We start from the raw sequence: 25,456 nt of genomic DNA, 5'->3' as shown, positions 1-25,456 counted from the left end.
CCCTTGGACCAGTGGATGGGAGGTGCTAGAAAGCTGTTTAGAAGAGCAGGAAGACTGATAAATAAGGAGCATCCCCTGAGCTTAATTTTTTTTTCTTAAAAAAATTTTTTTTTTTAGTTGTTGACAGACCTTTATTTTATTTAGTTATATGTGGTACCGAGAATTCAACCCAGTGCCTCACACATGCTAGGCAAGCGCTCTTCTGAGCTACAACCCCAACCCCCCCTTCCCCCAGCTTAATTTTAAAAAGGCAGGGAAGCTGTGTGTGGTGGTGCATGCCTATAATCCTAGTGGCTTGGGAGGCTGAGGCAGGAGGATCACAAGTTCGAGGCTGGCCTCAGGACTTAGTGAGGCCCTAAGCAACTTAGTTACTACTGTCTCAAAAATAAAAATAGCTGGGGATGTAGCTCAGTGGTAAAGTTCCTCTGGGTTCAATCCCAGAACTGCAAAACAAAAAGGGAATCAGGCATGGGGACATGTACAGAAAGTAAAAAGTCTGAAAACCCTTGTGTGAATTCTTCAACTGCTGTGATTTTCTTGTTTGTCATGACCTTAAACCACAGTCAATGAATAATGTGAGCCTTAATAAAAGGGACTGTGTGCCCACCCAGCACAGCCATGATGAAAGCTAAGGATCTCAGTTTCCTTTGCAAATAATTGTATGGAAAGCAAGGCCAAGTCTGGATGCAAGAACCACTGTAGCACTCTCTCCATAGGCTCAGAGCCTGTACCCTGAGGACCAGGGCAAGTCAATCTAGACCAATCAGACTACTCAGAGATGTGGGGGAAAAGGATATTTATTAACCAACATTGGGGGAGGAGCTGAGCCCAGGCTCCCCACTCTCACATGCCTATTCCACCCACCTGGGGATGAGTGGGGACATTCCTAAAGAACTGCAGCGGGTCTCACAATAAATACATTCATTGTGGGGTGGAGGTGGGAGAGGTTGGGTGAAGGGCAGTAAAAACCCGTGGGATTCCACGTTCTCAGCTACAAAAATAACAGTCATCCTCACCCAATGGGAATGGGGGAGCTCAGAATTGATTGTCCCATATGGGCCTGAAGACTTCAGAGGCCCCTGGACTCTGAAAGTGTCCCGGTGAGGTAGGACAGGGGTGGGAGCCAAGCATCCAAACTCCCAGCCTCTGCCCTTTGCATAGTTCCAAGAACGGGCTTAGTGTGCCAGGTGAGACATCAGTCCTCTTCTCTCCCTGCTGTGGCTGAGGGGGAGAAAATGCTTGGTCCCCAAAAGGGAAGCTGGCTCATTGAGTGCAGTGTTGGTCACCCGTCCTAGGGAAGGGTCTGCAAAGACAGCTAAATGGGAGGGGGATCTCCCTTTGAAATGTCCATGGACCAAACCTGACAGACACAGGTCCAAGGCAGCAAGGGGAGGCTCAGAGGTGTACGTGGGTGGAAATGTAAGCACATGTGATGTGGGTGTGTTACCACATATGCATAGGGAAAGGACATGCCTAGAGCTCTGTTGCTCTTCGGTGTGACCAAGGGGAGTGGGGAGGCAGACTCACAAGGGCTGCACAGGAAGGCAGAAGAGGGGAATGATGCAGTCTTACCTCCCAGGCTGGCCTGATCCCAAGCTCTTGCCAATGGCATCAACACATTGTGGGGGCGGGGAGGGGGGACTGGGGGAAGATAACTAGACAGGGATGTGACAATTGGAAGGGTACCCCAATTCAGAAGAAGAGATGAAACACAAGAATGTAGCAGGAGAGGGTAGGGTGGGGTGGGGCACTGCAGCCCAGCTGATGAACATTCTTCCATGAGCACATGTGAATGTATGCAGGGCTCAGGTGGCTAGCAGAGGTCTTATCTGGCTTCAGGATGATCTACCAAACAGGGCCATGCAGAGGGTGGTGACATTGAGGCCATCTGGATCTGCAGAGCCCTACCTGGGAGAAAGGAAAGGTTGGGCAGATAATGGAAGCAGAGGATGGAGTAAGTACTCTCCTCCCAAACATTTAGGTTAAGGGAATAGGAACTGTGTCTGGATCAGCAGAGCACCTGGTCCCCAGGGAGCACCTACCTCTGAGGAGCACCGGTTGGCCTGGGCTGCTCACACATAGGTCTTGGAGACTGAGAAAGGGGCTTAGGCTGGGCCTGACTGGCCAGCCCTACAGAGACATCAAAAAGGTGGGAGAAGGGCATGGAGTAGGGGGTGTGAAGGAGAGTGGCTATGATGGGGAGGCAGCAGCCCAGCCTGGGGCACACAGGCTGGCTTGGAAGAGAATTTGTTCCGGAGGCTGGGCTCAAACAGAGCTCTCATCTAGCTGTTCCACGAGCTGCGTGTGCTTCCTCTTCTCCAAGATGCGGCTGAGTTCCTCAGCAAAGGAGCAGGGCCCTGCTGGCACTCCATTGTTGCTCTGCCTCAGGAGCACATAACTGTTGCCATTCATCCTCCGCAGCCGGCTGGGTAGTGCCACCAGCCCATTGGTCAGCTCAGTCGGTGGTGGTGGAGGTGGTGGGGGCGGTGGAGCTGGGGCACCCTCCCCAGGGATGATCTGGAGGCAGCTGCCTTCCAGGCCCCCAGCCCCCTCCCCATCATCACCCTCATCTTCCTCTCCAGGACACTGGCCTGAGACTGTCTGCAGCTGCACAGCAGAGCCCCCTACCCGGCCAGCCCGACCCAGTGAGTATTTCCGTCTGCGTCCTCGTCTGCCTCCCCGAAGACAAGCAACATAGAGGAGGGAGGAGGCCAGGATGAGGCAGAGGCCACCAAGTGCAGCAATGGCTAGCACATAGAGCAGCCTCACGTCTGGTGCCAGCTGTGCCCCAGGCATGGCAGGGGCTTGTGGAGCTGGGGCAGGAGTGGCAGGCCGGACTGTGAGGCTGTAGGAAGCCAGCAGGGTACGGAGGTCATTCTCCTCTGCATAGCAGCTATAGTTTCCACTGTGCTCAGGCTGTGTGTCTGTCACTAGCAGCCCATCCACACCCACACGGTAGCCATCCTGCCCATCACTTAGGCCTTTGCTCCCATTGAGTAGCCACAAAGCACGGGCCAGGTTGGATGGCTGGTCACAAGGCAGAAGGACATCATCACCCCGGAGCACAGAACGGGTCTTCAGTGGTGGTGGTGGCCCTGGGAAGGAGGGTGGAAAAGTCATTACCTACTCATCCCAGGAGGGCATTGGAAATGGCAGGAGTGGCAGGCTGGACTGTGAAGCTGTAGGAAGCCAGCAGGGTACGGAGGCCATTCTCCTCTGCATAGCAGCCATAGTTTCCACTGTGCTCAGGCTGTGTGTCTGTCACTAGCAGCCCATCCACGCCCATACGATAGCCATTCTGGTGCCAGGATGAGACACTGGTACTAAGCATAGAGTCTAGAACCAGTGACAGCTTACCAAGCCCGTGTGCTTACACTCCCACACGGGTTCCCGTGACCCTTCTCAGGATGCAGGTGGTGCCTGGGCCCATTTGCCTTCTCTTCATGCTCCCATGCTCTCTTGTGATTTCAGTCTCTGCCATCTGCCAGTGACTCCTAATCTCTACCTCCTGCACAGACCTCTCTCTCCTGAGTGCCAGACTTGACTACCATATGCTAGGCATCTCCACATGAAGTCTCTTGGGCACCTAACTAAGGCCAAAGCCTCACTTCCAAACTAAACCAGGTTCTTGCTTTGCATTGCTACCACAATAAATGGTGCCACCAGCTGCTCAGTTTCCTTTGCCTGTCTTTCTTTCCCACCTTTATATCCAGCTCTCATCAGAATCTCTCTGATCTGTTCACTTCTCTCTTTCCACAACTGCCAACCCATTCAGGTCCCCATAGAACCCATTCTCTAAGCAGTAGTTGGGTGATTCGAAAGAACCACAAATCTGATTCATGCCACTCCCCTGCCTACAACTCTTCAGAGTGTCCTGTTGCTTTTCAGGTAAAACCCAGATCCTCAGCATGGTATTGGACCACCTTCTTCTGATGCTCTAACATGCATAGCTCCCTCTGCTTAGGTGTCATTGCCTTACCCCAGGACCTTCACCTACCTGGTTAATTTGTGGGAGACAGCACAGCATAATAATCTAAAGTACAAACTGAATCAGATGCTAGGGGTTAGGTTTAAATTCTGACCTTGCTGCTTAATAGCTGAGTACCTTTAAGCAGTTTACTTATATTTCTTGTGCCTGAGGGGTTGTCCCTGAAGGGGATAATAATGGCACTTCTGTCATAGGCGCTGTGAGAATAAGTGTATAAAATGATATGTGTTTAGATCAGTGCCTGGCACATACTGAGTACTCAGTACATGTTAGCTATGATCATTCACATCTGTTCTTCCTTCACATGTCACTTCATCTTCCTTGGGGAAATATCCACTACCCTTCTGAATCTTGTCATAGTTATAATTATTAATAATTATCGTTGGTTATTTTTGTGATCATTTGAGTGCTTGCCCCCCCGACCACCACCACTTGGCTATAAGCTTCAGAAGTGACAAGACACTTGACACTTTCTTTTAATCCCATGCTGGAGATCCATCACAGGATCTCACACATATTGCTCTACTACTGAGCTACATCCCTAGCCTGATACTTGAACCTGTTTCCTTGTTTATAATTTGTTTGAGCTATTGAGCTCTTATTCTGTGCCAGGCTGTGTGCTGGATCATCCTCACTGAAGGCACATAGATGCAGCCACTCATGCACAAACATGGCCATACAAGTGATGATAAATGGCCAAGAGGACAGGCTCTGCAGCCAGACCCACACAGATCCAAGAGTGTCACTTACCTGTATCCCTGCTGCCTTCACAGCCTCTGTTTCCTCTCTCTATGTCTTGTATCAGTGCTGTCCTGGGGACAGAAGGTCAGGGTTCATGAACAAGGCCAACTGGGCTTTAGTTTCCCCAGTGAAAGGGTTGATGGGGCTATGAACAAATAACTAGCTCCCACATCCCCTATGACTGCAGGCCTTTCTCCTCCACTTGGGCCACATGCAACCCTCTCCACTTCACCTGCTACTCTGGGACCTGTTGGCTGCGGTGGTGGCTGCCATGCAGGCATGGGTGCTGGGGTTCCAGCCACAGTAGGGGTCCCGTGCTAGGATGCAGTCATAGCAGGAACGGTAGCGAGAGCAGCTGGACAGTGGAAGTTGGATGACTCCACTAGGGGCCCCCACGTAGAGGCTATGCTGGAAGCCAGAGAGGAGAGCTGGTTGGCAACATCCTCCACCCCATTTACAAAACATACACAGCCTCGCCCAGCCTCCCACTCCCCTTGTTTCAGCAAGGACTTTTTGGAGGTCAGAAATCAGAGGTACCTGCATTGGAGAGATGACTAGATTGTCCACAGACTGGGGCTCCCTGAACACTTGTGTCTCTTCGATAATGTGCATCCCAGAGCCCAGGACAATGGCCTTGTGGATCCAGCCATCAGCTGCCGTGGAAAGGGATGAAAGTCAAACCCAAACAATGTGATCTTCCCTCAGCACCCCACAGGAGGCCTGATGGGAACAGCTCAGGAATCATGATGTGGGGAACAACGATTCAGCAGTAGCAGTGGGAACTCAGTAGAACACTGGGAACTCCCAATAGTCATGGCAGGAATGTCTGGGATGTTTAGAAACATTAATGATCAAAGCTAACAGGGACCAGGGATTTGGGTTAGAAGCACCTGTGCCCAGAAAGAGCAGGTCATAGATGGCTCCAGAAGGTGTGGTGACGGGTGTCCCTGTGAGGTGTGTGTAGCGCACGTTGCGTTTGAGCAGCAAGGGGCGTCCACGTGTGGGTACCACAGGCCGAGCCATCAGTGGGTGCAACTTCACAAAGTCCAGGACCAGGGATGGCAAGTCTTGGGATGAGTTGTAGCCTCGGCTACGCAATGAATCTGTGATGCACTGGGGTGGGGAATGGGGATGGTGAATCTCAGGACTCTTCCACCTGCCTTCCATAAGGCCAGACCCTCCTCTCCCTCCCACGGCTCTGGCCCTATGTCTGGGTGCTCACCGAGCCAGGCCGGGGCTCAGGCACCCCACCCTCATAGCGGCCCCAGCGCCGGACACCATCCTGGTATTCCATGTAGGGCCCCGCGAAGACAGCCTGCACCTCAGCCAGGTCATAGCGGCAGATGGCTGAGGCCTCCAAGGTCTTCCTAGGAATGGGACGTAGGGGAAGAGACTGAGTCACACTGAGTGTAGCCTTCCCCAACCCATGTTTAGCTAGCCTGGAGCCACTGTTTCTTTGTCTAGACCTGACTATAGACACTCAGGGCCTATTCCATGGGAGAGTGGCTGCTGTGGCCTCTGGCCCTAGGCTAGCTTGGTGCCTGATGTTCTCATTTTGCAGCCAGTATTCCCCACAATGGACCTAACTCATCCTCACTGACCTCTTCTCCAGCCCAAGTTGTTCCCAGTCAATGCCTCCCCACTGTCCTTGCACTTACCACTGTGTGGTCAGTGTGAAAGTGGCATAGAAGTGTGTGCGGGCAGAGGTGTCAGCATCCAGGCTGCAGACTGCACGCAGTGTCTCATACTGTGGTATGTGACATATGAGACGAGCCTTGAGGAAGGATGTCCACTTCTTCTGCAGGATCTTCTTTCCTCCCAAATCTCCCTGGGGAGGTAGGGGGCAGAGGTTCAAGGACCAGAGTCAGAGATCAAGCCTCTACCCTATGCCCTGATTTCAGCCCTATCTACCTTGCACACACGGGCCACACGGGCCACACGGTGGCTGCTGCGGCTCTGAGTGAAGCTGCTGGAGCCTTCCTCGGCAGCACGCTCCGTGAAGAAGTAGTAAACCTTGTCATCGTCACCCACTGCACTGGCCTTGCTCTCCCGTACCAGCACAGAGAACACAAATTCAGCATCTGTGGGTTGAGCAGTTAAGTGTCTTCTGAGACAGGCTGGGGACCTCTGCCCCACCCTATCCCTCCCTTGACAATGCACAGGAGTGGAATGAATAGGCTCACCTGGGGACTTGGGGATGGGATGGTCAGCTGCCCAAGGGAGTAAAAATGAAGAAATAGACCCCTACCCCCCTTCATCCTGTGCCTCATCCTCCTAACCATTGAGCCAGTGCATTGGTGCCTCCTCAGTTCTCAGAGAATGTGGGTGGCGGCTCCGGCGGATGTCAGGAATGCTCCGGAATTCATACCGTGTGGCTGTGTAGAGGCCTCCATCTGAGGCAAGGACATGCCAGGAATGAGACATGTTATATACATCAGGGCACACAACACACGTAGGTGGCAAGTCCTATTGACAAGATCCACTAAATGCCGTCCTTGTGAATGAGGATCTGGGCAGGGTGGAATGCCTGCTTACCAATGATGAGGCCCGTGAAGCCCCGGGCTGGGTCATAAGGACACTTCTCCTTCCCCTCCTCGAAGCTGGTTGGAAGGGTGAAGGCCTCAGCATCCTAGGGAACGAGGTACCAACAGTCAGTCACAGGACAGGCGTGGGCTGCAGCCCAAGGTTAGACCAGTCTAGGGTCAGCAGTCAGGGCTCAGGTCAGTCATACTCACAATGGCTGCACAGAGGGGCTGAAAGGCATGAGTCCCACATGCATAAAGGTGGGTGGCATTGAGCCGCTGTAGAAACCGGACATGGTTGAAACACTCGGTCTGTGGGATGAGGTAGTGGAGAAGTGTGAGTCCCCTGCTTAGTAGAGTCCTCCTCCCTTAATCTATTTTAGAGTCTGTCTCTTTCCCCCACTTGCAGGACAAACAGTTCTAAGATGCTCATGGGCCTTTGCATTGCCCAGATTACAAAATATTCCCTGGCACTCTCTGTCCTTAACCTACCAGTGACAAAGCTCTTGGATCACCTAACACCACAGCTTCTCCTGTGTCTCCTGGAGCTCCCTCCACCCCCAGTTCTGGAGCTTCCAGGGCTCCCACCACCCTGAGATGCTTTCCCCCCACTGAACTCCTTCTCAGGCATGTTCCTTGTCCAGGAGTACCCACACCCTGCCTCTCTCTCTCCACCTGCCATCCCTTAGATACATCAAACTCACCTTGTCAGGAGGCAAACTCATCTCCTCCCTAACCTGCATCTTCCCTCCTAAACCTGCTCATCCAGTCTTTCCCACCTCATTCACTGCCTCCATCCTGTTCTCAAGGATGGAGCCAGGAGGCAGGAGTCATCTTCACTGCTTCTCACTCCCTCGCCCCCACATTCAGTCCCTCTTCATGATTCATTCTTTGTCCTAAATTGCTCTTGAACTTGGTCCAATTTACCTTATCACCATTGCCCAATTCAAATTACTACCATCATTTCTTTCTTGGACAACTTTAGCAGCCTCCTGACTACCCTCTGCCACTCTTTTTGTTCAGTGAATGAGGAATACTTGCACGTAGTATGAAATTTGAAAAGGTATAAGGGGATGTGTTGTAATCAGTCTCCCATTTATTCCTGTCTCCCAGGTAGTCTGTGACTGGGGACTGCTACTACCACTGTCTGGAGCTTCCTTCTAGAGATGTTCCACCAATCAACACACTCTTGCTCCTCTCCAACCCAATTCTCAAAGCGCATTTCACAAATGTAAACTAGATCATATCATTGCAGTGGCTCATCAGTGCCCTGAACAGAGTCCCTCAAGCCCCTGGCCCTGCATCACTGGGCCCTGCCCCTTACCCCTGTCTTGGCCTCACTCACTCAATTCTAGCCACACTGGCCTTCTCTGTCTTTCAAATGCCCTAAGCTACCACTCTCTTCACTTCTCTGCCTTGTTAATGATTCTTCCTCCTGTCTGTTGCCCAGGGTTTGAGTCTACACAGTCTTCTCTATCTCCTCCCACTCTCTCACCTGTTGTAGCCCCTGGCATCTGTCCCTTCTCTGTTAGCCTTCTCAGTCCTCTTTCGTCTGACCCATAGGATACTACTCCAGCCTCACCAATGCTTTTCCTGTCTCTAGATTCAGCCTATTTGAGTCTTTCTGGTGTCTGGGCCAGATAAACTTTCCTACAGTGAGCTTACCCTAAGATGTTTACATTTTAAAAGCCATCCCTGCTCTGTCCCAGGACACACACTGCTTTCAATTCTGGGGAGGAATTCTGTGGTCAAATAAGTTTGAAAAACCACAGGTAAAACCTATCTTAGAACCTTAAAGATATTGATATGCATTGTGGAACTGAACATGCAACACTTTCCAAACAAACTGGATCATTAAACCCCTCTTTTGAAAATTAATATCCCTCAGCACAATGAGAAACAGTCTCAGAAGCCTTCCCACTCAAAGTGTTGTATGGGAACTACTGCCTCAGCCTCACCTGGGAGCTTGTCAGAACTATAGAATCCTAGGCCCTTTCCAGACCTACTGATTTAGCATCTGTATTTGTAATATACCCAGGTGAATCACATGTAAAGTTTGAGAGCCCTGAGATAAGGTATTAAATGTGAGGGTGCCCATTGTCATAGAATAAAAAACAAAGCCTCTGCTGGGCATTATGGCCTTCCATGACTAGGGTTCTACTTATCTCACTAACCCTGTTATCTACCCACACGGCACCAAGAGGCAGCCTTTTATAGAATCTCCTGGATTCTCCTCTTTAAATTCAGCTGTCCCAGCATCACCCCAGAATCAAGAGTCTCCAGGCCAGTGAAACTTGGGAATGTGTATTTTTAAAAAAGCTTTCCAGATAGATTCTGTTACATAGTTAGATGCAGGTCCCTTGCAGACACCATGTTCTTTAGCCAGATAGGGCTGACATTTCCATAATGCCCCTCCATGGAATAGTGGGTACTAGAGCTAGTCCCCCACCAAAACCTCATTTCTGTCATCTGTAAAATGGGGAAATATTACTTCATAGTTATTTTAGAACTTGAGGAAGATAATAGCTAAGTGGGCTGGGGATGTGGCTCAAGTGGTAGCGCGCTCGCCTGGCATGTGTGCGGCCTGGGTTCGATCCTCAGCACCACATACAAAGATGTCGTGTCTGCCGAAAACTAAACAATAAATATTAAAAAGTTCTCTCTCTCTCTCTCTCTCTCTCTCTCTCTCTCTCTCTCTCTCCTAAAAAAAAAAAAAAAGTTTCTAAAAAAAAAAAAAAGATAATAGCTAAGTGAGCATTTACTAGAGGTTACTTCTTATTATCATGATTATAATTTGGAAGTTCAGAGGGGATTAAGATGCCCTGATAGGACAAGCTAATAAGCCACCAGATGTTTGGATTAGAAGGGCTACACCCCAGGTCTGCCACTCCAGCAGCACTCAGTTTTTTTTTGTGTGGTTGAAAAGTTGACTTGGGAGTCTGTACCACCTCATCTGTGTCCCTATCAACCCCGGCATCCCCAACTGAGGAGAAGGAAGGAGCTGGAGACAGGGCAGACCACCACATACCTGGTTGTTTTTCCCTTTTTGATGACATTTGCTTTGCATCTCTGGGGAGGCCTCCCACTGGATCTAGCAGGGGTAAAGGGAATGGATAGATGCATTGACAATACCCATTACCCAGAGGTTTCAAGGGAGCTGGAAAAACTGGGATGGGGTGAATAGCAGGAGGAACACTGGATGCAAGGGAGACCTGGGCTGGGAAGGGAAGTGCTGTCCAAAGGGCTATGGAAGTCTGGCAGGGTTCTGGGAAGCTGAGGTCCCTGTGAACAGGATAAGGCTATAGGCACTGAGGGTGGTCCAAGTTTCAGGGGCTGACCTCTTTGTGAGCCCCATCTCCTATGTCATGGGCACTGAGAGAGAACAGGGCGCCTCGAGCTCCCACCAGCAGCCTTGCAGAGGCCTCCTCCAATAGCAATGTTGAATAGTTCTGGGCTTGGCCCTTGAAGTGCCGGGTCCCGGAGAGCTCTAGGGAGAGCAGAGGCAGTGAGCCCAGTTTGGGGGCTGCCCCCTGCTCCCAGCCCTGGCTGCTGTGGCCTTTGAAGATTGAGGGTCTAACCTTCATAGGAAATGGTCATCCGTGGGGTGGCATCTAGTTCTCGGGAAGGTCGCCGCAAGGAGGGTCCAGGGACAGCTGTTGCTGTGAGGAGGCTCAGGAAGAGGGGCCAAAGCCTCCCCAACATCTTTTTGGGGAGGCCAAGACCAACAAGACCCCCAAGGGGAGCCAGGGCCAGTCACAGGAGGAGATGGGAAACACAGTCACAGGGGTCAAAGTCCAAGAAGGTCACATAGAAGGTCAGGGGACATGAGGCCTTGGGGTCAAGAAGTCATGGGGCCAGGGAGGATCCTGGAATGGGGGGGACATGGAGCCACAGGGTTGTGTGGCCATGGAATCTCCGCTATGGGGTCAGAGGGAAGGATGGATCACATGCCTTTCTGCATCAAATGCAAACTTCATGGTAATCGGAAGTTGCGGAGTCATAGAGGGTTCGTAGGTTACTGATGGGTCACCTTGCCCCTGATAGCAGGGCTATTCCTGGTTCTCTGAGGTCCGTTTTCTGAAGGAGGGGGGAAAAAAACCAAAAGAGGATAAAAATCTCTTTGATCTGTGGGTAGGTGGAAGATTGTTGGAATTACCCAGTCTTCAGGGACACCAAAGGGTGGAGGAGGTCCAGCTTCCATAGAACTCCTAGGACAGAATTGACTCATTCCTGTTCATCTCTGTTCTGATGCAGGAGGCTAGGATGGGAACTTGCCCTCTTTATCTGATCCTGGACTCCCTCCAACTCAAACCCCAAGTAACACCCCTTCTCTGGCCAAGTCAGAAGCTCTTCTAGGTCCCCTTTGAGGTGGAATTTGTGTTCTCAAAAGAGAATGCTTCTTCAACAATGGGCAGCTGCTGCCCCTGCTGCCTGCGGGGGTGCCTTATGCAGGAAGGCCTGAACAGAGATGTTTAATGGGCCTTTGTTAATTTTGTCCTGTTTTCCCTTTGTTTTTTCTTTTCCTTGGCCTGAGAGCTCCCTCTGGAATTTCTCTTTAATTAGACACTTCTCCTCAGCATTCTTCTCTGGGGGCTGCACATCTCTGCCCTGCCCATGCGAGTCTGTACTGTACCCTCTGGCTAGGCCTCCACACGTGTCCCTACCTGCTAGCAGGCATTCCACAGGCACAAGGGGGTCAGAACCAGGTATGAGTATATGGGTATCCCTAGTTGCACAGGTATAACATCTGTGCAGGAGACTGTAGTGTGCAAGGCCAGTTAATGGAGACACAAGTAATGTGGATAAGGTGGATGGTGAGATCTCTGAGTTCTTGGCCACCTTCCCTGGCACATCTTGGAGATTATTCCCGTACCTGGATCCTCCCTCAAGCCAACAATAGGGATTGGGGGACAGGCTTTCCCTGGCACCTTTTACAGGTCTCCTGATCTCTGAGGGGGGTCCTTCATTTTCCTGGCCTGGGCTTGGTGTGGAGGCGGTTCAACTCACCTCATCTCATCAGATACCCAGAAGCAGGGTCAGAAGGTGCCACTGGCCTCTCCTCTTTCTTCCAGGTCAAATATTAACTATCTGGCCTTGAAGAGAGGGGAGGGATCAAGAGCTGGCTAGAGGATAAGAGGAATTTGGAGGGTTTATTCAAAGAGTTAAAGGTCAGCATGGGAGGGGAGAGTGAATATGAGAGGGAGAGGAGAGGGCCTGCAGATCACAGAAAGGGCACTAGTTCCTGATTTGGGGGCTGGGGCATCAGGAAGTTTCAGGCAAGCTTCTCATGCTCCACCCCTCACTGTGGAGGCACACCTGTTTACCTTTGGGGCCTCCTATTTGCTTAGCACAGAAGCGGGGAGCCCTATAGCCAGGAGGGATCAGTCCCTAGGATTGGGCAGAACAAACACACCCCAGGTTAAAGGAACCACTCAGAGTGCAGTACATGGCACATTTATACAGGTTTATCCTGAATCACATGGGTCCAAAGGAAGGTGATGTACATACACAGGTGAGAGTATACATTCACAGGGAGAGCTATGAACACATGTATTCACAGGAGAGTCATTCACACACTCACACTCACAGGGAGGTTTGTGCACACTTATGTTCACATGGAGAGTCATGGCCATGTGTAGTGATACATTTCACATGTAAGGCTGCATTCATATGCCCATCTATTTTTTTTGGGGGGTATACCAGGGATTGAACTCAGAGGCACTAGACCATTGAGCCACATCCCCAGCCCTATTTTGCACTTTATTTAGAGACAGGGTTCATTGAGTTGCTTAGCACCTTGCTTTTGCTGAGGCTGGCTTTGAACTTGTGATCCTCCTGCCTCAGCCTCCTGAGCTGCTGGGATTACAGGCATGCACCACTGCACCCAGCAGATGATCAGGGTTCTAAACCTACATATGTGGGCTTATATAAAGGGCTGTATACCTCTTCAACAGGAGAGTCCTGTATAGGTATACACAGGTGTGTAGGGACATGCACACAAACCCATTGATTACATGCACACAAACCCATTGAGTCAGGCATACTAATGTTCACAGAAGGGCCAGCTACATGTTGTGTTCACACAATACTCAAACACAATTACAACCATGTAGGGACAAGCACACATGCATACAGGGGTCTGATTCTTGCTGCAGGCTTGGTGGCTAACAGTGTTCATTGGGCTGAGGTGCAGAGCAGAACTGTACCTTCCTTTCCCAAAGTCCCAATTCAAAGGCCAGATTCCAAGTGTGTATTGTGGTTCTGTGTGGGGATGGGGGACATGGGGATGTTGAGGGGAGGCTTCTGGGCTTCTGACCTGGAATGAGTGCATAGGTCAAGGCTACTCTGCAAGGGAGGGAGGAGGTAACTAACCCAGTCAGGAGGAGGTCCTTAGTTTTATCAAAGAGGGATGGAATGAAGTGCAAAACAGCAGTCTTCCCATCTCCATGCATACTGCAGTTCTAGATTGGGGGAATTAAGGATAGAAGTAAGTGGGAGCTCATAGCCCCCACTTAACCTGCTGGGAGGGAGGACAGGCGGGGCTAACCAGACTAGGCGGAGCATTCATACCCCTCCCCCAGTGGCTAAGCGGGTTCAAGGTCTCCAGTTCACACCCCACACTTCACCCTGAGTTCTACAGTTCAGGTTGCCGGTCCCCTGAACTCCGATCACCTTCTCACTATTAGGTACTAAGGTGGAGAGGACTGGGAAAGGATGCCCCCCGCCCCCAACAGGATCAATGGAGGATCATCCGGCTCTCGACCTTCATCCCAGATGTCCACCTGCCTGTAGGCGGTATCTCCCTCTGCCCAGTAGGATGGCGGTCTCTCTTGGCTAGAGAGAGCCCCTCCCTTGCCACCCCCTCCCTCCACCATTCTGGACAGTCCGTGGTTCTCTCCTTTCGTCAGATCTAACCTCAGTCTCTACTGCTGCAGCTCGAGGACAAGCTCTCCTTCGATCGCGCTGGACGCCGAGAGACGTGACCCAGATCCAGAGGAACACTGTTCGCCACGCGGGTCCCCGCCCCGCTCCGGTCCCAGACTCCGCGGCGGCCGGTCTGCGCCCTGCGCGACCTGAGGCCTGGCCAGTGCCCCTCTAAAGCCTTTATGCAGGACTGGGGGTCTTGGCAGTGAGAAAGGCCTGGCCCAGTTCATAGGGTGGAGTGGACGTGGGGAAGGCTTTGCCCGGCTCCCGACCCCCGGCCCGGGCCTGGCCCCGTCGGCTGCCCGCACTCTCCGCCTTCCTCACCTTTGCGCGTTGGGATCCTGGGCCACAGAGACAGCGACGCTCGGTTCGGCGGCCCCACAGCACCAGCTGCGGGAGGAAGGGGCCGCGGCCAGAGGCGGGGCGGGGGTGGAGGCGGAGCCGGGGGTGGGGCGGGGGCCTGGAGGCGGGCCCACGGGCGGGGTGCGGGGAAGGCCGCTCTCTACTTTCGCGCCCCCCACCCTAGCACAATGGAGATGGCTTGAAGGTAAGGCTCACAAACAACCTTAGTGCATCTGGCGTCCCAGCTCTTCTAGGCCAAGCGACCTGGGTACCGCCCCCTACTGGGGGGTCTTGCCCAACGCGTTCGCCCTCCACAGGTTTGGCGCCCGCCCGCCTATTCCCTTTAACCCTAGGATCTTTTCCATTTGTCTACTGCAGGTGACCAGGAAATTTTGTCCTTTGAGGTTTTCCCTCTCCGAGAGCCCTCTGTCTGTTTCTAACTTCGACCTTACTTCTTGGGTTCTGTCCCACCCCGCCGCGTGTCCAGGCTCTCAGCTTAGGGTACAATAACAGGGTGAGTGTGGGGTGGGGGTTGGGGCTACAGTAGGGGACCAGGCATCCGGGCAGCTCTGAACACAAGGGCCTCCCTCTGCCTGACTGTTCAGCTTGAGGTCTGAGTAGGTGGAGGGGATGAAGTGACAGTTTGACCTGAAGTGCTCCCAGAAAAATGCCCTTTTCTGAATAAATAAATCACAACCTTTTTTGGGGGGTGGGGCGAGTACCTGGGATTGAAATCAGGGGCACTTAACCACTGAACCACATTCCCAGTACTAGGGCCTAGCTAAATTGCTAAATCTGGCTTTGAACTTGGGATCTTCCTGCCTCAACCTCCTGAGTCGCTGGGATTACAGGCATGTGAAGTCACAATCTTTTGCACTGATTCACTTACCAAATCTTAGCCCTAACTCAGTTTCCCCTCAGAGACTGGGTCACTCAGACACCTGCCTTTCCCTCTAGCTTCTCTTGAACATTATTCTTACTCCAAAGTTTCCAGTGCATGTTCCCAAGCAAATATCCTTTCCTTGCCAGGTTTAATCCCTTTCCAGCAGCAATTCAGAAAACCCCCTCAGAATCAATTCCTCAACTCCTTTAACTAGGATGTTTTTCTGCAAACATAGGCCCTGCCTCCTTTCTATTGCCTCAATAAAACCTGAGCTCTGGATATGACCCTGACCAATCCCCTCCCCCACTAAAATCCATGACAACATTGATCTAGGCCCAAGAGAAGGATCAAGTAAAGGGCCACAGGAATGGACTCTTGCATGTGTCCAGGAGTTTGAACAGGATCGAGGTTGCATATTTAACTGAAGGGACCCTGAGAAAGACACTTCATCCTTCTTTCTGGAATCCTTAAAGCTCAGAGTTCGGTACTTAATCCTATAAAATCTCATTGCTTGGAGTGCAGTGTGACTGCAGACTGCTAGACAGCAGGACTCATATCACACTTCCACCCCCACCCCTTAAACTTGTCTACCAGCACTATGAAAACAGGGTGTGTGTGTGTGGCGGGGGGGTGGCTTGGAGAAACACTCATATTAAAAAATGCATACACACTTTATAGGGTGCCCAGCTACATTTTTTTTTTTTTTTTTTGGTAGTACTGAAGATTGAACCCAGGGGCATTCTACCACTGAGCTGCAACCCCAGACCTTTTTATATTTAAGGAAGTCTCACTAAATTGCCGAGGCTGGACTTGAATTTGCAAATCTCTTACTTCAGCCTCTGTAGTAGCCTGGATTACAGGCGTGCACCACTGCTCTTGGCTCATTTCTTTCATTGTACCCTCATCTCATCCTGAAGAATTAGTAGTCCCATTTTATAGATGGGAAACAGGCTCTAAGAAGTTAAGAAACTGGCATTGGAATTCATTCTGCTTATAGAAAGTTCTCAATGAAGACTGGAAAAGTCCGAGAAAGGGTATGCATAAGAAGCCTGGGAATAATTATCACTAGGCAAAGGCAAAAATGTACAAATTGGTGCAGACTGTTTGGGGAGAGTAGGGAGAAGGGAAGGGGCATGCAAGAGGCCAGTGAGTTTGATTTGATGAAACAGGAAGGTATCTAGAGGGAAACAGAAGAGAAAAGTCAGATCACAGCTTGGAAAAGACCACAGAACATCCTGAAAGAGCTGATGGAGCAAGTGAGGAAGTCGGTAAGACACAGTTAAGAAGGATAAATCTATAGTCCTTATGGGGAACTGGGTTGGAGGGAACAATGGGGTGGGACAGGAAGACTGCCCGCCACAAAGTACTTGGCAGGAGAGAAAGTAAACTCAGGGGCTAAGGGGATTGGTAGCATGGCTCCCAAGTTCTCAGATTCAGTGCTAACTTCATATACCTCAGGAGTGGCAAATAGGCCAAATGGTAGGTTCTGAGTCTCAGCTTCACTGAAGCAAGCTATTCTCTCTTCTCAGGTGTTCCTAATGCAGACTCAAAACTTTACATTTTTTCTTGTTTTTGCTTTTTTTTTTTTTTAAAGAGAGAGTGAGAGAGGAGAGAGAGAGAGAATTTTTAATATTTATTTTTTAGTTCTCGGCGGACACAACATCTTTGTTGGTATGTGGTGCTGAGGATCGAACCCGGGCCGCACGCATGCCAGGCGAGCGCGATACCGCTTGAGCCACATCCCCAGCCCCTTGTTTTTGCTTTTTGCATGCTACTGGGGATTAAACCCAGAGAGAGGTGTTTTACCATTTAACTATACCCCCAGATCTTTTTATTTATTTAATGGTGCTGGGGATTAGAACCCAGGGTCTTGTGCATAAAGGCAAGCACTCTACCAGCTGAGCTATATATATCCCCAGCCCCTCAGATCTTTTTATTTTGATACAGGTCTTCTTGCTAAGTAGCTCAGATTGGCCTCGAACTTGAGATCCTTCTGCTCCAGGCTCCTAACTAGCTGAAATTACAGGCAGGCACCACTGTACCTGGCTAAGATACTTTTTGGTGGGTGCGTGGTGGGGGGGGGGTGGGGGTGGTAGTCGTGTGTGGTTCCTGATGTTTGAACCCAGGAGTGCTTTACCACTGAGCTATACCCCGGCCCTATTTATTTAAAAAATTTGGAGATAAGAGTCTGTTGTGAAGACTGGCCTCAAATTTATAATCCTGCCTCAGCCTGTGTAGTTGCTGGGATTATAGGTACATGCCACCATATCTGGCTAACCTCCCACATTTCTAAAATGAGCAAAATGTGATTTTAGTCTTACTTTCAGTATGGCACTTGCTAAACTGTCATTGGGCAGTTAATTTTAGTTCTTTTTATTGTTGGTACTAGGGACTGATCCCGGGGCACTTTACCACTGAGCTACATTCCCAGTCCTTTTTTAACTTTTTAAGACAGCCTCCCAAATTGCTGGGATTGCAGGTGTGTGTCACCATATATGGCTACTTCAATACATTTGAAAATGTGGATTCAGACTATAATCCATTTCTTTTTTTCCGACTTAAAACTGTGAACCTAATAAAAGTATTAGATCTGAAGGCAGTTAATGGTGCTTTCTATAAGAAATATCTTTTGACTTGATTCTTCCATGCAAATCGTGATAAAATATGACTGAGGGAAATATTGACAGTATAAAAAACTTGAAATCAAACATTCAAGAAATGAATCCTAACCCAGCCTTAACTCTGTGCCCTGGGACACAAGGCACATTATTCTATTACTCATCCTTGAAATCACCAATCTTGCTACTTGATAGGGTGGCTGTGAGAAGATCCCATTTGGAAACTCTGAAGTACTTCACATATACACAATACAAATATGAATTTTGTTTTTGCTAGGCTACTTTTCACTTCTCTGCTGAAAGAAAGTGGCTGATAAGAGTGCTTCTTGCCTTCACCAGATTCTCAGCCACCTGCACATCAGGATTGGTTTGGGTCCAGGCTCAGTTACTCACTGTAGCGGGGATCCTAGGTGAAGGGGGTGGGTATGAACTCCTGAAACTTGAGGCTCCCTGAGGCAGAGAACTCTGGCCTAGTCAGGTTGTCCTGCTTCCTGTTCACTGTGGCAGCATTTCTGTTCCTGCTTTGCCATCTCCATCTCTGGTCTGCCCAGCATTTTCCCTTTAGGAGGTGTGATCTTTATTTTGGCCATATATACAGCTGAGGTGTTTCTTCAGCAGGGACTGTCACCAGTTCAACAATGCTGTAGTCTCACTGTTCTGTGCCTCAGAAGCCTGTTTTGCCTGCTAAGTTTTCCTCCAAGCCAGTCTTCTTGGAGTCAGACCCAAAGCTGGGCATTCTGGTTTGCCCTCTCTTGACTCCAGCCTAGGGAATGGTTAGCAAGGAAAAGGGAGTATCAGGACATGTCCATGAATGCTGGAAAACCACCACCCACCACCTCTTTCTCAGCTACTTGGCATAAGGAAAGTCAGAAACTTTATTTTTTGGTACTGGTGATTGAACCTGGGGGTGCTTTTTAAAAAATTACTTATTAATTTACTTAGCAGTACTTGAGATTGAACCCAGGGGTGCTCTAACCATTAAGCAACACCCCCAGCTTTTTATTTTTTAAGTCAAGGTCTTGTAAGTTGCTTAGAGCCTTGCTAAAGCTGGCTTTGAATTTGTGATCCTCCTGCCTCAGCCTCCCAAGTTGCTGGGATTACAGGTGTGTGCTACCATACCTGGCTCTGGGTGTGCTTTACACTACATTCTTAGCCCTTAAAAAACAACTTTTTTTTCCTTGACAAAATGTCTTGCTAACTTGCCCAGGCAGGCCTCAAACTTGTGATCCTCCTGCCTCAGCCTCCCGAGTGGCTAGGATTACAAGTATACACCATGACACATGGCTTTATTATTAAATTTTTACCAGCAGACAGGGCTAGACAGAGAACCATCTGGAGCTCCCTGAAGTTAAAGGAACAGAGCATACAACTATACTTTCTGGGGATAAAATTCAATCAGCACACTCCAGGATATCTGCTTAGGAGCAATTTTAATTGTCATCCGAGAAGAGTCTCTTAAGCAAAACAGTAAGAAGAGATAGGAATGATTGAGTTCTTCCCATATGCCAGGCACTGTACTGAGCACTTTTCATGCATTAACTCACTTAATCCTTATAAACTCTGAAGTAGACACCTATGTTATTCCTCCTACTAGATGAATAAATAGAACTTGCCCAATATCAAATGGCTAGTGTGGTGAGATTGGGATCTAGGGCTAAGCCTAGGGGCAAGGTCAAGGCCCTTCTCTTATACTGAATAAGGCTGTGCTGTCTGCCATTAAGTACTCATAGGAATGTTTCTGCTTCTGCCTGGTTGTCAACCCCTATCCCTCTAACCCACTGTCAAAAGAAAAAATGCAGCATCCTCCAATTCATCTATCAGAAAGGATAATGAAAATACTGGCTTTGTTCTGGAACTTGAGGTCTCCTAAGAACAATGCCTACGCCTTCTGCGTTTGTTAGAATAGCTTCTCCTATAAGGGGTATTAACCTATGTCTCCCCACAGTTGGCATACCCAGAGCCTTATCTACCTGGTTGGTCAAAGGTAATCCTGAGCCCTGCCTCTGCACTGTAGGGTGTCCCCCTTTTTGGTCCTGCGCTATACAAAATGGCATCTAGGTCATGGGAATTTTTTCTAGCCCTCTTTGCCCAATAGCTTAAAGTATTTTAACCTAGATACCAGCAGGTAAGATTCCTAAGAGCTATCTGTGTTGTTTGTTACTAAATTCTTACTGGCTCCTAAAAAGTGTCTAACATGTAGTAGGTTCTCAATAGTTGTTAAATGAACATGGCAAATGAGGTAAAAATGAGATTACTGAATTCTTGACTGTAAAATATACAGAAAGTTATTAACTGGTTATATAAAAGCTTTTGTGTTTTCCAGAAACAGGAGCTAATGAGCTAGAAAACTGGAGAAACCAAAGAGAAAGGAATAAGTTTAAAAACCTTTGGATGAGCAAGGGAATCAACAGGGAATTCCAGATACCAACCCCAAACAAATATTACCAAACACATGTTCAAACTGAGAAAAAGCAGTTTTAATAACACACACATACATTCATAGGACTTTAAACAAGATGTAGTATAAAATCTTAAAAAGAAAAAAAAATGAACGAAGAGGGAAATCTGCATTTACTACCTAAGAACTGGTGGACTCACTGGCTGACACAACTCTTAAGAAAACAAATGCACAGATAATGAGGTGCACCAACACTGCTGATGAGTGAGAAATAACCACCAAGATCATGCTTAACTGCTCTACATGGCCAGCCACCTGTACCTATTCTTGCCCCCTCAGAGACAAACCAGAAGAGTCAACTTCTAATTCTCCAACTCAAGTCACTTGTTAATGGGTCACTTCTCAAAAATTTTATTATTTTTTTAATTTAAAAATTATTCTTAAAGACCCTACACATTATTAGTGGCCAGTCCTCACCAACTATAACCTGTTTTGATAAAAATAAAAATGCAAATGCTCCAACTAAGTCTGGATGATAACATGCCATTACCTATCTTTTACATCTGGGGAGATTTTGTGAAGTAAAAAGCAAGCTACTACTTGCATTTCAAAACGAAAACAAAGCGCCAACCTTCCAAAGGTGACAAAGGCACCACTGCCATCAGGAGACAGACAGCAAATGTACAAATGCTGTTACTTTACTGCTACGTAGATGTGTTTTTTGCATGAGCCTCTTCACTTAACTAACAGAACTATATTTTCAGCTAACAAGAAAAGCAGGTTAGAAAAGGCAAATGGTTACACACAAAAGCATAAACACAAGTATCTTAATTTTCAGCTTGCAATAAGGGTAATAAGTTTGACATATATATCCAGATAATTAAACAAGGTGATTTTTGGCACAGTAATATTGCCACACACACCACCACTCAGTGCAAGCTTTGTTTGCCAAGTCCCAAAAGCAGCCTGACATTCTCTGTGCAATGAACATTTTCTCCCTCTCTAACATCCCATTCACTGGGCAACAAGAGGAGGGAGACAAAGCATGGGGACTCAAGAGGGTGAAGGAAAATACTTTATTTGGGAGAAAAACCATGGGCTACTTGTGCTAAAACAGAATCACAAAATTTCTGAGAACCCAAATGCAAATGCTGACTGGACTATAACCTGGAGACTGAAGATGTCTACCAGAGTCATAAATAAAAGGGCCTAAACTGATGTCTGGCCATTTATTTTAAAGGGACAGATGAAATATTTTTCTTTTAGTGGAGAAAGACAATTAAAAATAGAGATTTTTCTTATTGGAACTGCTAAATAAAAATGTATCAAAGTGGTTTTAAATTTGATGGGCAGTTATCTGTTGAAACTGCAATACAAAAGGGTCACTTAAAAAAAAACCTGAATAACCCACTTGTCCCCCACCCCGTCAATGTACACGATTAGAAAATATTTACACACTATAATTACAAGCAATATAAGCAGTATTTTATACTTTGAGATTTTGTACACTTTACACAATGCAAAATGAGAAAAATATGAACACTTATAAAATTACACACAAATAATGTATCTACAAAATATTAAATTACAGAGTGAAAGCCCCCATTGTTGGGCAGATAGATGCCAGAGTTTCATCAAGCTTCTTTCAAATATAACTCTTTGTATCTATCTCTTTAACGTTCAGTTCATAAGTGGCATTTTGTAACAATACCTTTGAGAGGTAGTATCAAGATAATAATATTCTTACCAGTAAACTCAACACAGAATAAAACATGTTGGTCTGACTCTTGGAGCCTCATTCAGCCTGGGTTCTTAGAAACTGGATTTATTTAGTCCTGTCTATAAAAATCTCTAACTGCCCAATGCTTGACATGAGCTCAAAAGTTACTGATGCTTTTTGAAATGAAATGATAAATTTAAGATATTTTTTTTTCTTTACTCCTAAGCCTCAGTTTAGAGGTAGAAAGTTAGTTCTTAATTAAAACTTAATTTCTCCTCTCAAACCATAAACATCAAGTCCAGTTCCCTTCACTTCCATCATCTTTTCCCCTACAACTAAAGACATGAGAGTGCTCAGGAGAGAGCAAGTCACCCAAGCCAATGTTGAAAGAACAAAAAAAAAAAAAAAAAAAAAAAAAAAATAGTATTCTCTTTCAGGAACAAACCCTACTAAAAGAGACATTCAGTCAACAAAAGAATTTTTGAGTTGGCTAGTAAGAACCTGTTACTATCCAATGGCTTTAAAGGGCCCTTGGGCTAAAACCAGCATTGTACGCTTCTACTAACCCTCCACCATTTAAAACCAAAGGATGGCTGTCCAGTGTTTAAGAATTTAGAGCAGCTGTGATTTTCAAGTGCAACAACTTCAAAATACAAGCACACGAGCACACACATGCATGAGTGTGTGTGTATGTACACACACACACACACACACACACACAGTATCCCAAAGAATAAACACCATCCAGGTCTCTGCCAAAGTAATACACTCATGGAAACAAGGTTTTTGGAAACTTTTCTAGATATTTAAGTTTTTATAATAGAGACTTCAGTAATATGGCTACCAAAGGCCAGACTTCTAAGGTTTAACCAGTATTTAAAAAAAAAAAAAAAAGTGTGTGTGTGTGTGTGTGTATATATATATATATATGTATATATATATGTGCATTTAAAAGCAATTCAAAACAAGCTGCATATGACTATTTTGGCATTTTAAAAACAGAGTCACTACAGCTTAACCTCTTCCTCTTATAGGGATCTGATGACATATCAAACTTCTGATTAATTGTTTAAATGTGTTTTAAAAAACCTAATAGATGTACAATCTTAATAATGAAGGAAAATGCAGGGATTGAAACCTATTGCAGTTTATAGAAGTTACAGAAAAGATCAATGCCTTTGTTACTAAACTCTGTTCTAAGCAATCCCTTTGCATACTAAAATAACAAAGAGGGAAAATTAAACCCAACTGGAACTTGGTCCTGGTTTCTATGTCCAACTCCTCAAGCTGGTCCAAACTCTTTTCTTCCATATTTCCCATGATTTATCCAAGTGCCACAAATACTCCCTACAAAAAGATATTGGCTTGTAATTTAACAGGAGGACTTAATAAGGGCAGGTTTAGATTATGAGGTGCTTCTATCCTTTCCCTCCTTTTGTAAGACTCTGCTCTTTTAAAAGGTCAGTTGCCTTAAAAACTAAGCAGATCACATTTCATATCTGCTTCAGAAATGGCAATTTTTTCATTACCAGCTTCATACTAGATATTCAAGTGGCACATTTGCTGTGTATTTTCTTAGCATTCTGTAGCACTGGAATCCATAGTGATTCTTTTTACTCTTCTTGGAAAGGCTCTTAATGAATTTCTCTTGGTTCATATTTTTGCTGCTATAACTTCTGTTAAGAATCTGGTACCCAGAAGTCATGAAGCTGCCCCTAGAAAAGGAAAGAAAAAAAAAAAATGCAGAAGGAAAATTTAATCAAATTATGAATTAACCCTTATATAAAACTACTAATCATCATGGGTTGTGATAAAAATCATGGGTTTTGATAACAACAGTAATAAAATCTTTATATTATACATTTTTTCTAAAAATTTCAGATAATCAGGTTCAAATGCCACATTTTGTGATCTAACAATCAAAAGAAGTATAATGTAAACAGGATATTTTTTCTTACCATTGTACTCATGAAGGGTCATATTTTAGGAGATTATTATGTTAAACTGATTAATATAAGGTTTTGTTATTATTTTCTATTTTAATAACACATCAGCACAGATGGCCAGACTGAAAAAAGTCTACTGAGGGTTAGAAACTGAAACAACAAAGCAGTATAAATTTGCCAGGCGTAGTAGTACACCCCTGTAAACCCAGCAACTTGGGAGGCTGAGGCAGGAGAATTGCAAGTTCAAAGCCAACCTCAGCAAAAGCGAGGCGCTAAGCAACTCAGTGAGACTGTGTCTCTAAAAAAAAAAAAAAAAAAAATACAAAATAGGGCTGGGGATGTGGCTCAGTGGTCAAGTACCCCTGAGTTTAATCCCCAGTAACTGCCCCCTCCCCCCCAAAGCCCAAATAAAACAAAACAAAACAAAAAATACAAAGGTCTGGGAATGTGGCTCAGTATTGAGCACCCCTGAGGTTCAATCCTTAGTACAAAAAAAAAAGTCAGATTTACTTCTGCTAGCACATGAAGTGAACTATAAACAATGTTTAGGCCCTGGCTACTCAGAGTATAGTCTCTGAACCAGCAGCATTAGTATCAATCTGAGAACTTACTGGAATTGTAGACTATCACAGGTCCCTAATGAATAGACTATCTCAGGTCCCTCAGACCTAATGAATCAGAATCTACATTTCACCAAGTTCCAAGTTGATTCCTATATTAAAACTTTAGAAGTTATCATTTTATTTATTTTTAAAATTTTTTATTATGATTTCTTTGTTGACTCATAAGTTATTTTTTTAAACATTTTATTTTATTTATTTATTTTTAAGTGGTGCTGAGGAGCAAACCCAGTGCCTCGTGCGTGCTAGGCTAGTGCTCTACTGCTGAGCCCCAGCCCCAACTCTTAGAATTATCATTTTAGACAATCCTGTATTAGTTAGTTTATAAACAAAAAGATGGCGAACTGTTGAGCAGATGTGAAGAAAAATGCCAAACTAGGCAAAAACCTCTTTTTTTTTTCTTTTTAAAGAGAGAGAGAGAGAGAGAGAGAGAGAGAGAGAGAGAGAAAGAGAGAGAATTTTTTAATATTTATTTTTTAGTTTTCGGCAGACACAACATCTTTCTTTGTATGTGGTGCTGAGGATCGAACCCGGGCCGCACGCATGCCAGGCGAGCGCGCTACTGCTTGAGTCACATCCCCAGCCCCCAAAAACCTCTTTAAATGAGGCCAAAAGCATGAATGACAAAAGGGAAAAAAAAAAGATATAAACTGGATTCTACAAGTAAAAATGTTTGTGTTATAAATGATACTACCTAGACAATGAAGACAACAGAGGAAACAAAATACTTGTAAATTATACATCTAATAAAGAA

The 25,456-nt window shown here is 46.9% G+C and overlaps 2 protein-coding genes across 8 annotated transcripts in view; both read right to left on the bottom strand.

Moving 5' to 3' along the window:
* Positions 1-776: 776 nt before the first annotated feature.
* On the bottom strand, positions 777-14,976 carry SEMA4G (semaphorin 4G). 5 transcript variants are annotated; one of them, XR_014018950.1, is made up of 16 exons: positions 14,167-14,976; positions 10,830-11,328; positions 10,590-10,738; positions 10,280-10,342; positions 7,465-7,563; positions 7,265-7,358; positions 7,009-7,122; positions 6,641-6,810; positions 6,388-6,557; positions 5,952-6,096; positions 5,620-5,842; positions 5,267-5,382; positions 4,962-5,137; positions 4,739-4,800; positions 2,043-3,095; positions 777-1,908 (listed from the first exon to the last, which is right to left on the bottom strand). XR_014018950.1 is itself a non-coding variant. In XM_081267585.1 (16 exons), exons 3-16 carry the CDS (start codon positions 10,951-10,953, stop codon positions 2,266-2,268), a joined length of 2,535 nt encoding a protein of 844 aa, XP_081123711.1. In that variant the 5' UTR covers positions 10,954-11,328; positions 13,624-13,712; positions 14,167-14,976; the 3' UTR covers positions 777-2,265. The 5 variants fall into 5 exon arrangements, 4 of the variants coding, with proteins under 4 accessions (XP_081123711.1, XP_081123712.1, XP_081123709.1 ...); XM_081267585.1 differs by adding an exon at positions 13,624-13,712 and having other exon boundaries at positions 777-3,095; XM_081267586.1 differs by adding an exon at positions 13,458-13,567 and having other exon boundaries at positions 777-3,095.
* A 2,079-nt stretch (positions 14,977-17,055) lies between these two features.
* Positions 17,056-25,456, bottom strand: part of SLF2 (SMC5-SMC6 complex localization factor 2) — a 52,641-nt gene continuing 44,240 nt past the window's right edge. For 2 of the 3 annotated variants that reach the window (XM_081267382.1, XM_081267383.1), the window contains exon 20: positions 21,101-23,851. In XM_081267382.1, the coding sequence (XP_081123508.1) occupies positions 23,816-23,851 (36 nt within the window). In that variant the 3' untranslated portion in view covers positions 21,101-23,815. Of the gene's footprint in view, positions 18,782-21,100; positions 23,852-25,456 lie in introns of those variants that run through there. The other variant, XR_014018920.1, reaches the window with a different exon arrangement.

Source organism: Spermophilus citellus, assembly GCF_964194105.1.
Source record: "Spermophilus citellus genome assembly, chromosome: 15".
NCBI lineage: Eukaryota > Metazoa > Chordata > Mammalia > Rodentia > Sciuridae > Spermophilus > Spermophilus citellus.
The sequence above is the reverse complement of the archived record's forward strand: the minus strand, read 5'-3'. Positions and strand labels throughout refer to the sequence as shown.

Excerpts from the sequence above, each read along its gene's own strand:
- SEMA4G (XM_081267585.1), bottom strand. The coding sequence starts at position 10,953 with ATGTTGGGGAGGCTTTGGCCCCTCTTCCTGAGCCTCCTCACAGCAACA. Across the intron at positions 7,359-7,464 it reads AGCCCCTCTGTGCAGCCATT|GATGCTGAGGCCTTCACCCT; the intron begins GTGAGTATGACT and ends CTCGTTCCCTAG. Across the intron at positions 3,096-4,738 it reads TGAAGGCAGCAGGGATACAG|GGCCACCACCACCACTGAAG; the intron begins GTAAGTGACACT and ends CCTCCTTCCCAG.